General features: G+C 40.2%; 1 protein-coding gene across 4 annotated transcripts in view; it reads left to right on the top strand.

Annotated features, from left to right (window-relative positions):
- LOC132829183 (casein kinase I) overlaps window positions 1-12,619 on the top strand; it is a 119,110-nt gene that overhangs the window by 97,786 nt on the left and 8,705 nt on the right. For 2 of the 4 annotated variants that reach the window (XM_060846543.1, XM_060846544.1), the window contains exon 11: window positions 6,559-6,663. The exons of the other annotated variants lie outside the window; for them this stretch is intronic. In XM_060846543.1, the coding sequence (XP_060702526.1) occupies window positions 6,559-6,663 (105 nt within the window). The remainder of the gene's footprint in view (window positions 1-6,558; window positions 6,664-12,619) is intronic. 4 annotated transcript variants of the gene reach the window in all.

Raw genomic sequence — 12,619 nt, forward strand, 5'->3', positions numbered from 1 at the left:
TGTAAGCTTGCAACTCAGTGAGCGAAGTTCGTTTTCAGATATTTTGTCATCGTACTACGTAACATCATTAGTGAACCTCCAGTGAAGCACTGGTGCTATGGCCCTTTTCCTATTTATGTGTTTAGGTTTCCTTAGGTTAGTGATGTAATTTCCTGCTCTTTTCAGAGGGTGATAGATGGGGTCTAAGTCGATGTGCTTTTTGATAGAGTTCCAGTTGGAATGCAATGCTTCTAGGAATCCTCATGCGTGTCTGCTTAGCTTGTCCGAGGATGGATATGTTGTCCCAGTCAAAGTGGTGTCCTTCCTCATCTGTATGTAAGGATACTGGGGGTAGTGGGTCATATCTTTTTGTGGCTAGTTTTCTGCCTATTTATCCAATGTAGTGTTTGTTACAGTTCTTGCAAGGTATTTTGTCAATAACGTTGGTTTTGTTTGTTGTCTGTAGTGAGTCTATAGCTGCTGTTTTAGAATGTTGGTTAGTTTGTGGGCTACCAGACCTTTGGTATCATGGTAGCCCACAAATCCACCAACACACTAAAACAGCAGGTAATGAACTTGAAGGACCCAATACAGACAACAAGCAAAACCAGAATTATTTACAAAACATCTTGCCAGAACTGTAACAAACACTACATTGGCCAATAGGCAGAAAACTAGCCACCAGCATACATGGACCTCAAGTAGCCACAAAAACACATGACCCACTATCCCTAGTATGCTTACATACAGATGAGGAAGGGCACCATTTTGACTGGGACAACACATCCATCTCGGACAAGCCACACAGACACACTCAGGAATGTGATCTGGATGAAGGGACTGGGGGCATTCTAGCGAAGTTTGTTGATGATACGAAGTTAGGTGGACAGGCAGGTAGTACTGAGGAAGTGGGGAGGCTGCAGAAGGTTCTAGACAGTTTGGGAGAGTGGTCCAGGAAATGGCTGATGGAATTCAACGTGAGCAAATGCGAGGTCTTTCACTTTGGAAAAAAGAATAAAAGCATAGACTACTTTCTAAACGGTGAGAAAATTCGTAAAGCCAAAGTACAAAGGGATCTGGGAGTGCTAGTCAAGAATTCTCTCAATTCTGCAATGTTGTCACTTATCTCAAGAGGGTTGGAATATAAAAGCACTGTTGTGCTACTGAGACTTTATAAAGCTCTGGTTAGGCCCCATTTGGAGTACTGTGTCCAGTTTTGGTCCCCACATCTCAGGAAGGACATACTGGCACTGGAACGTGTCCAGCGGAGATTCACACGGATGATCCCTGGAATGGTTGGTCTAACATACGAAGAACGGCTGAGGATCCTGGGATTGTATTCACTGGAGTTTAGAAGATTAAGGGGAGACTTAATAGAAACGTACAAGATAATACATGGCTTGGAAAGGGTGGACGCTAGGAAATTATTTCCGTTAGGCGAGGAGACTAGGACCCATGGACACAGCCTTAAAATTAGAGGGGGTCAATTCAGAACAGAAATGCAGAGACATTTCTTCAGCCAGAGTGGTGGGCCTGTGGAATTCATTGCCGCAGAGTGCAGTGGACACTAAATGTCTTCAAGGCAGAGATTGATAGATTCTTGATGTCTCGAGGAATTAAGGGCTACGGGGAGAATGTGGGTAAATGGAGTTGAAATGCCCATCAGCCATGATTGAATGGCGGAGTGGACTCGATGGGCCGAATGGTCTTACTTCCACTCCTGTGTCTTATGGAATTCCAACCCAAACTCTACCAATGTACACATCGATTGGAATCCCATCTATCACCCCTTGAGAAAAGAACAGGAAATGACATCACCACCACAAAAAAATGACATCACCAATCCAAAGAAACCTAAACACACACAACGCAGTTCATGACACCAGTGCTTCACCGGAGACTCACTGATGATGTTAGTATGTTACCTAATATGGTGACGAAACATCGGAAAACGAACCTTCCAGCTCAGTGAGTAAACTTACAGCAGAAAATCAAAATTGTCCTGGATGTAACAGGAGTGAAACTGTGCATCCATAAAATGGACAAGCTCAGATGTTGTTTGCAATGTAGCATGTTAAATTTGGCAATTCCATGAGCAATAACAGATGTGTTGGTTCATATTGTCAAACTACTTGCTGTTTCAGAATCTAATAATTGAATCATTGCAGATGCCAACTGGTTTTCAGGCCATGATCATTCGTTGTTTTAAAGAATGATGGCTCTGGCTCAGTAAGCCATATGTCGTCCTCCTATTTATGTTCCTACACACCGTACAAACATTTATATGTTGTCACTTGATAAATAATTGTGTTTCTAATGGTAATGTAAATTATACTTTTGAAATTTCCAGTGGAAAAGAAATGCAAAGTTCATTTATTTACCACTTAGTCTCAGTCTTTTCCCATTAGTTTGAGGAATCATCACACTCTGATTTATCAAATTTACTTTTTTAAAGAGGGTTGTTATTTTATGGGGTGTCTTTCATGATCACATCATGTTTCTTTCTTTGTTGCTGCCATACAAAAGCTCTGTAGTCTCTTGCAACCTGCTTTATTTTGAAAAGGTTGAGTAAAATGAGAACTGACTTGGAGGGCTGCTAATGTTATGCCTTCATTAAAAAGGGAGTGAGGAATAGATAAATTATTTAACAGGCTAGCAGGACTAACTTCAGCAATGGGCCAATTATTATACGGCAATTCTGAGATGCAAGAAAGACTTGGATTAATAAAGAATAGTCACTTGGAAAGGAATGGGTTAATGAAGGATAGTTATCATGGATTTAAAGGAAGGTCATCGCTCACCTACATGATCAAATTTCTTGAACAGCAAGGAATTTTGAAGAAGTTGATGTGATATATGTGGATTTTAGTAAAGCTTTTGACAAGGAACCACTGGTGGGCTTTTGTTTTTTAAACAAAAAGTCACATTAGCTCAGTGACAAGAAACAAAGGTTACTTGATGGATGCTTTGCAACTCAAGGCTGTTTCTGGTAGAGTTCTGCAGGGGTCAGATCTAGTTCCCCTGCTTTTATATAAAAGATTCTAATGGAAGTGTCATACCCTGTACAAAGAAGTTCTCTGATAACATAAATATTGATTGCATGGTTGATAGCCATGTACGTAGCTGTAAACTGCAGCAAGATATCAATAAACAGAAAAATGACCTATGCAATTCATCACAGAAGAGTGAGATGAAGTATTTTGGGAGTGTCAAACAAGGCAAAGGAATACCCATTTAATGGGAGAATGCCAAATGTCGAGGAAGTAACTGACATTGGACTGAAATCTGCAGATCCCTGAAGGCAACAGAACAGGTCAAAAGTTAGTTAAGAAAGCTTTGGAATCCTCTCATTTATTAGCTGAGACATAGATTATAACAGCAGGGAAATTATACTGGAATTGTATAAATCAGAGTGCCACAACTTGAGTGCTGTTGCAGTTCTCGTCTATTTCCTTTCGGAAAGGATGTAATGACACTGGGGAAGGTGTAGAGGAAGTTTTAAGATGTTACCAGGATTGGAAAAATGTATCTGATGAGGAATGATTAAGTAGGCTAAGATGGTTTTCCTTGGAACATCAGAGGCCAAGAGGAAACTTATTTGAGATATACCAAATTGAGGGGGGCCTAGTGGATGAGAAGGATGTTGTTAGTAGGAACATCAGTGACTAGGGGGCATAAATTCAAGTGATTGGTCGAAACATTAGAGGGGAACTGAGGAAATTCTTTTTCATCCAGAGCTAATAAACATCTGGAATTCACTACCTGAAAGTGTCATGGAGGCATAAGCTCTCAACTCATTCAATAGGTGCCTGGATGGTGCTGTGACTTGCAGAGCTATAAACCAAGTGCTGGCAAGTAGGATGAGACTGGATGGCTTGTTGTTCAGCCTGCACAGACATAATGAGCCAAGTGGTCTCTTCCTAAGTGCTGTAAACTTTTGATATTTTTGTGCACTGGTCATTTGCCACCAATTAATTTCTTGCTGTATTTATACCTTGTTTCATAAATGAAGTAATTGCTTATAATATTGTGACTCTGAAGGCAGGCAATACCAAACTGTAATTGAAAGTTCGAACGTATGTTGCACTTGCTAATATTTTTGTTGGATGCTTAGTGGTCAGCAATGGACTATCTCACTTTTATTCCACTTGTAAGTAATTCCTTTAAAACTCAAGATTATCAACCAATAATGTGAGAATTTAAGTTGTGAGGAAGATTTAGAGGCTGCAAAGTGACATTAAAGGTGAGGTACAATGGCAATAAGGTGGCATTTGGAATGTAATGCCTCGTCCTATTCTTTCTTGATTTCTTCTGTCTCATTCACTATGAGCTTTATCTTCATGGGAAGAAAAGTTTCTCATTGAACAGGCTGATTAGAAAATATATACAGAGGTTTTATTATCCACCTCTCGAGCAGGTAGGGCTTGAATTTAGGCCTTCTGACACAAAGGTAGGGATACTACTACTGTACCGCAAGGTCCCCGAAGTCATGACCTCTGTGCCACTTAAGCCCTCTATAAGGTTAGGTTGAGACTGAATTACTAGACCAGTGACATTACCATCACACCACCGCTACGTACCGTATGGCTTTTGTATTTGAGGATTTCTGTTCTGTATGAAACTAATTTTGAATATTAATGGGGAGACAACAAATCTGTGAAAAAGAAAACAATCCAGAAGAAGCTGTATAGCTTTATCTTGTTAATTTTTCTTCTGCAAATTTGCATTTCTGTGAACCTATGACTGCATATACCATGCGTTAACAGTGCCAAATGTCACTAATTTGGAACTTAATTTGGTCCTGATTTCTAATACAATAACCAATGCAAATAATGCCATATATAATACACTAATATCCATTTTAGTAGCACCAGCTTCAAGACAAATGTGCTTCTTTTCAGTGTTCAGATCAGAGGATAATATTCCTGAGTTGAAATATGGTGAAGTCAAATTCACAGGTGCTAATCTTTTTTTTAATAGGATGAGTGTGTTCCACATTTGATGAGAGGTCAGATGAAATCAATGCATCGTGTATGGATGTGACTGTGATTATTTTTAGCCCACTTGTAGTTTGTAATTAGTTTAAGTGGCATTAAAGGAGATTATGCTTCAAGAGTGGTTAAGTATTGATTATATTTTAGTTGTTTATAACTATTTTCAAGTCACGAGTGTAATTGTGGGCCCAAATGTTGAATGTATGAATGAAAATCAACCATATGTGATCTTATGAAATATTGTGCACAACTGTAGCTTAAGCAGTGACTTATTCATTCTTAAGCATTCAAATTGTATTATTTTTTTGTATGTTCATGCATGAAACCATTAGAGTTTGTTTCCTCAGTGTGGCAGAAGTCACAAAGGGAAATTTGACATCTAATGTCACCAAGTTTAACTTGAAGTAATGTCACTTTGAAGTAATAACTGGCCATAGATCTATCTTCAAGATGTTTATTAAATGTGTGCTAAGTTGTCACCTTTTTCTGAGTTGTGAATTTAAATCTGTCTGCGGGCAAGAAAGACATTGTAATGTGAAATGTGAGTTAGAGACTATGCAAACGAAATAATAGACAATATAAAAAAATCAAAGTAAGAAAAAATGTCAATTTTTCAAAAATATTTCATTTGACCGATCCATTTGGTACCGTCTAGACTGGAAGCGGTAAAGAAGTTGTAGTTTACATAAAGTAGTAGTTTATTGATTTCATTTTTAAACGTGTAAGTAATTTTAATTCTGTTCAGTATTTATCCTGGTTTAGAGCTGAATGAGTATAATTGTCAGATTTGTATTTTGATCAAATCTGCATGAATTGTTATTTTATAGCCAAAGGAAATTAAACTTACAAAAACTTAGTTGGTTGCAAGTGAAAATGTCTAAACCTTTTTCCATTCAAAATTTTTGAAAATTGCCCCCACTTAGATCATTTTATTTTCTGATTCAAGATCCTGCATCGTAACAAGTAATTTTTTAAAAATTCTCTTTTATATTCATGGAATGTGGGCAGAACTGGCTGTTGAGCATTTTTAGCCAATCCCTAGGGGCTGTTGAGGTGGTAATGAGCCAACACCTTGAACTGCTGAAGGCTATTGGTGTATGTATTTCATGTACATACTGAAGGCATGGAATTCTAGGACTTTGCTGCTCCTTTAGTGAGGTTGCATCCAAATATTTCCAAGTCAGGACGATGAGTGGCTTGGACGCTAACTTATAGTTGCTTGGATCATAATACCATGGAAAATGAATTTTTAAAAAATCTATGAAGGAATCTGAAGCAAAAAGGGTTTATCGATGGGTTGTTTTTATGGAAGCTAAGTTTTTTTTTCTTGTCTGCTAGAATTGCTCTTGCACTTCGACCATTACTCTTTTCTGTTTGCTTGCTGATGTTGTGTCACTTGTTGTCATAACCTTCATCTATCACTTGTTTTCTTAATGCACTCTGCAATTTTAATTTGGCATATTTACTAATTTTGCTTTTTATATAATTGCTAAATCTGCTTGCATTGGCATGATTTTCCCCTCACTTTTGTTTGTTTTTATTTTGTTTTCTTTCTCCTTGTTTTTCCTCCTTTTAACATTGGCAGTTGGCAGATCGCAATGGAGCTTGGGAACCTCATTCCGGCTGTCAGCCCAGTACACATCATTTGGGAACACATCTGACATCAGACAGGCTCGGAGGTTCCATACAGGTATTTTCCGCACTAGTTGCGCATTCTCATTGATGTTTGCTGTGTTGCTTGCAAAAGTAATGTGTCATCCTTGCATACTAATTTACTTACTACCATACATGGTGTTTGTGTTCTACACTCAAGTCTACATTGTAACTGGATTTCAAGCTATGCTCGTATTGCACTTCCTTTTATAATATATAGTTTAACTGAATGTGATTAGTATTTGATCACACAGCTATGCAGTGCCAGAGTTGGTGCTAACTTATTTCTGGCACAGGACTTCTAAAACATTCATGAAATGGGGGATAAGCAAATATTTTATACTTTGTTCAAAACCTGTTCAGATTTTGGATGTAAGACAAGTGATTAACAATCTGTGTAACTAGCTGAGATCTATAATTGTCATAGGTTAAATAGCAAACAGTAAATAATATACACCAAAAAGTAGTTAGACCACAGCTGGGAGTACAGCATCACCCCACAACAGGTGATTGTACAACAAGAAAGATGTGATTCTACATGAGAGTGTAGAGGGGATTCACCAGGATGTTGCCTGGGCTTAATTATTTGAGCTACGAAGATATGGAGGAGGGAGCCCTCATCATTTTTGTATTTAATGAATTCTTGAAATGCCACAGCATACAAAGTTGGAAAATGAGATCAGGGCAAGGTAGGTGCTGATAACTGGGCAGAGATTTGCATGCTGTAGGACTTTGGTTTTGTTCAGTAACTTGTTTATTAAGATCACATTTTGTTCTTCTGAACTCTTAAAGGGAATAGGTCAAATCAATTTGAGCTTTCTTTGTAAGATGATCCCTTCGTCCCAGGACTGGGTCAAGTCAGTTTTCTCTCAGTTGCTTTGGAAGCAATCAGTTTTCTTTTCCAAATAAGGAGACTACACCTCTGCACAGTACTGTAGATATGGTCTCACCAACTTCCTGTATAACTGCAAGAAAGTGTTCCCACATTTATATTAAATTGTTCTCCATTCACTTCTGTGAAGGTCCAGGGATGTGGGCCATCTGAACCTGGGGACCTGACCGACATTAAGACTGGAAAATGACTTGAGTAACATCCCTATTTAGGGAGGGAGGCAGAACATAGGACATGATAGGCCACTTAGCCTGGCATCTAGCTTTGGTGAGATTTTAGAATCCATTATTATTAAGGATGAGATCACTTAGCAGTGCATGGTAAATGGGGCTGGGACAACATGGTTTGGTGTGTTATGGGTGGTAATGCCTGACACATGTTAGAATTCTTCAAGGAGGTAATTAACAAATTAAACAAAGGAGAACCAGTGGGCGTAACCTGTTTTGGATTTCCAGAAAACCTTAACAAGGTGTTGAACAGGAGGCTGCTAAATGGCAGCCAGTGGTATTTAGGGGCCAGGTATTGGCATAGAATTGAGGATTGGTTGTCTGGGAGAGGGCAGTGAGTAAGGATAAAGGTGTATTTTTGAAGATAGCTTTCACAGGAAAGTGTGTTGGGACCACGATTCATGTCGCACATTAAAGATCTGGACAATAGAACTGAGAGGTATTGTTGCTAAGTTAATGCAAAGATAAATGGAGGAACGCAATGTTGAGGAAGTGGGATGCTGCAGAAAGACTTGGCAGGCCAATGAGTGGGTAAAGAAGTGGCAATTGGAACACAATGTGGGAAAGTGAGAGGTTTTGCACTGTGGTAGGAAGAATAGAGGCATATACTGTCTTCTAAATGGAGAAGAGCTTCAGAATTCTGAAGTCAGAGTTCAGGATTCTCTTGGGGATTATCAAGCAGATTCGTTTGGCGGTTAGGAAGGCAAATGCAGTGTTAGAATTCACTGCAAGAGGACTAGAATACAAAAGCAGGCTTATAAATCTGTGGTCAGACCATATTTTGGAATATTGTGAGCAGTTTGGGCCTCATATCTAAGGAAGGATGTGCTGGTCTTAGAAAGTGTCGAGAGGAGGTTCACAAGCATTATCCAGAGAATGAAAGACTTGTCATATGAGAAATGGTGACAGTGACCATAACTGCCCCACATTTACCATATTCTTGGAGAGGGAAATGAGCAGTTACCAAGGGAAGTTGGGATCCAACAGGAGTTGGGAAGTACAGACTGGAGCAATTGTTTCACAGAAAGGGCACAACAGACGTGTGGAGACTGTTTTAAGGAGCAGTTGTTGCGAGTGCTGCACAAATTTGTTCCTCTGAGACAGGCAAGAAGGGGTAAGATTAAGGAGCCTTTGACTAGAACAGAGGAGCTTCTTGTCAAAAGGAAGAAGGCAACTTACGTAAGGTGGAGGAAGCAAGGATCTAGCACAGCTTTAGAGGATTACACGCTTACTAGAAAGGAGCTCAGAAATGGATAAGGAGGCCAGAAGGGGGCACAAAAAAGGCTCGGCAGGAACCCAAAGGCATTTGTACATGAGGAATAAGAGAGTGATCAGGGAGAAGGTATGGCCAATTCAGAATGGCATACGGAACTTGTGCGTGGAGTCTGAGCAGATGGGGAAGCCCTAAATGAATTTTTTTGCTTTGGTTTTCACCTAAGGAAAGGGACCTTGTTGTGAATGAGAACTTTGAGGAGCTAGGAAACAGACTTGAACAGATAAAGATTGATGAAGTTGATGTGCTGGAAATGTTGGCAAACATTTAAGATTGATAAGTCCCCAGGGCCAGACCAGATTCATGCTAGGTTGCTCCAGGAAGCAAGGAAGGAGATTGCTAAGCCACTGGCGAAGGTCTTTGCTTCCTCACTCTCTGTGGGAGTTGTACCGGAGGATTTGAAGGCAAATGCTCCTCTTTTCAAGAAGGGGAACAGGGAAATCCCTGGCAATTACAGACCAGTCAGTCTTATGCCTGTGATCAGCAAGATTTTGGAAAGAATTCTGAGGGATAAGATTTTATGACCATTTGGAAAAGCATAGCATGATTAAAGGCAGTCATCATGGCTTTGTGAGGGGCAGGTCATGCCTCTCAAATCTTAGAGAAGGTGACAAGACAGGCTGACTAAGGTCAAGCAGTGGCTGTACTGTAATGGACTTCAGCAGGGCATTTGATAAGGTTGAAAATGTGTTGCTGGTTAAAGCACAGCAGGTTAGGCAGCATCCAAGGAATAGGAAATTCGACGTTTCGGGCATAAGCCCTTCCATCAGGAGGCCCGAATGCCCGAAACGTCGAATTTCCTATTCCTTGGATGCTGCCTAACCTGCTGTGCTTTAACCAGCAACACATTTTCAGCTGTGATCTCCAGCATCTGCAGACCTCATTTTTTACCCATTTGATAAGGTTCCCCATGGTAGGCTCATTCATAAAGTCACGAGGTATGGGATACAGGGAAATTTAACTGTCTGGATTCAGAATTGGTTGGCTAACACAAAGCAGAGTGGTTCTAGATGCAAAGTATTCTGCCTGGAGGTTAGTGTTGAGTGGGGTGCTGCAGGGCTCTGTTCTTGGGCCTCTGCTCTTTGTAGTTTTATAAATGGCTTGGATGAGGAAGATGAGGGGTGGGTTAGTAAATTTGCCGATAACCGAAAGGTTGGAGGTGCCATTGATAGTATCGAGGGCAGACGGAGTTTAACCTGGGTAAATGTGAAGTGATGCATTTTGGAAAGTCGAACTTGAATGCGAAATATAGGATTAAAGACAAGATTCTTAGCAGTGTGGAGGAACGGAGGGATCTTGAGGTTCAACTGCATAGCTCCCACAAAGTTGCCACCCAGGTGGATAGAGTTGTTAAGAAAGCATATGGTGTTTTGGCTTTCATTAACAGGGGGATAAAGTTTGAGTCGCAAGGTTTTGCTGCAGCTCTCAAAGTCCTTGGTGAGACCACATTTGGAATATTGTCTCCAGTTTGGTCGCCCTACGATAGGAAAGGTACAGAGGCTTTGGAGAGGTTGCAAAGAAGGTTTACCAGGATGCTGCCTGGTCTGGAGGGCTTGCTTTACAAAGAGAGGTTGACTAAGCTCTGGAGAGGAGGAAGAGAAGTGAGCTGATTGAGGTATACAAGGTAATGAGAGGCATGGATAGAGTCGATAGCCAGAGACCTTTCCCAGGACAGGATTGACTGGCGCGAGGGGTCATATTTTTAAGATATTAGAAGGAAGGTATAGAGGAGACATCAGAGGTAGGTTCTTTACGCAGTGTTGTGAATGCATTGCCAGCGGTGATGGTGAAAGCAGAGTCATTAGGGACATGTAAGCAACTGCTGGGCATGCACATGGACAGCAATGAATTGAGAGATGCGTAGGCTAGGTTATTTTTGATTAGGAATAATGCTTGGCACCATATCGTGAGCCGAAGGACCTTTTCTGTGTTCTATGACTCTGTCTTTCTACTCAGAGGAGTTTAGAAGGATAATGGAAAATCTCATTGAAACTTATAAAATACTGAGAAGCCTGGGTAGAATGGACATGGAGAAGATGCCTGCACTAGGAAAGACCAGGACCTGAGTGCACAACTCTGGGTAAAAAGGCGACCTTTCAGAACTGACGTGAGGAATTTTTTTCAGCCAGAGGGTATAATTTCTTTAGCCAGATGTGTGGAAATCATTGCCACAGCAGGCTGTGGAGGCCATTCATTCAGTGTCGTAAAGATAGTGAGAGGCTCTTGACTAATAAAAGGTTATTGGGAAAAGGTAGAAGAATCGAAGCAGTAGATTTGATGGTGAAATGGCCTGATTCTGCCTCGGTATCTTCAGGTCTTGTAGCAGTGATTATTTATTTTGCTCTCCTCCATTACGGATTCCCCTTTCTCCATTTTCGTCAGTCTGGTTGATTTGCCTCAAGGTGAGCTTTGGAGACTAGAGCACAAAATCTAAGCTGATACAGTAATCCACACAATACTGAGGGAATGTATTTTCAGATGGAGTAATTTTTGATTTAAGCTGAATCCGATTTGCTTCCTTAGGTGGATGAAATTTGTCCCAAGGTATTATTTGAAGAAGGGTACGGGAATTCGCCAGGTGTTCTGGCTAAAACTTTTATTCTCATTGAATGTCATTAAAACAGCTCAATTTCCTAAAGTAAAAGTTGAGAGCTGAAATTGTGATGCTGAGGACTGAGGTAGCAATGGCTACTTTGGAGCTATGATCCTGTACTAATAGTAACGTGTGAGGCTTAAACCCTTGCACATCTTTCAAACTTGTGGGTGTGATCTAAATGACTATACTTGTGGTCTGACTTGTGAATTTAAAACAGTAGGCTTTAAAAAGACAACGAAATCTCCTCAGAACTTTTATCTGTATGAAATCCCCTATTTATTTGAACCTCACCCTTCAATCTCCTCTTTCTCCTCCACCCTGCCAAATCCTTGCAATTCTCACTGAGAGATCAATTTTCCAGCTTTGGAAAGGGCCCCCGGTGGAAGAAGATTTTGGAGCCTCTAGTTTAATTCATAGTTTATCTGCATTTTTTTTTGTGTGTATAAGTGTGGTGTACAAAATGGTGTGTTTCGCTATAGTAGTGTGGTAATATTTCAGAAGTAATGAAGTGGCTTTGAAGAGCATTACAACTTTTATTGTTATGAGGCACGATCTAAATACAGTCATTGTTGGGCTTATGGGGAAAGCAGAGCAAAGAGACTATTTAAATTATTTTTTTTTAAATGTCCATATATAGAAATCCAAACAACTGCTTCTATGTTGCTGGATGCTATCCTGGTGGTTGTTGAATAAGCTAGAAATGACTTGATACGTTTTTCTCTTGCAGCAGTCCGTATTTCATCTTGAAGAAAGTCTGTGTTTGATCACTGAATGAGTGTGCAGGTCACATTATCATAATACACTGGGAAAACCAGCACCAAGACAATTTTTTTGCCTCATTAATTTTACACACCCCTCTAAATATTAATGAAAATCAACTGGAAATAGCTTTGAGGAAAACTGCAATAGCTGACTTGCACCAGCTGTTCTCTGGTCTTGGTCAGCAAACTTCACATCTGTTGAGAATTTGTTGGTTTGCGCAAGGTGTGCTAAAGTGTTTCTTTG

The sequence above is a fragment of the Hemiscyllium ocellatum genome, chromosome 28 (genome assembly GCF_020745735.1).
Source record: "Hemiscyllium ocellatum isolate sHemOce1 chromosome 28, sHemOce1.pat.X.cur, whole genome shotgun sequence".
Taxonomy (NCBI): domain Eukaryota; kingdom Metazoa; phylum Chordata; class Chondrichthyes; order Orectolobiformes; family Hemiscylliidae; genus Hemiscyllium; species Hemiscyllium ocellatum.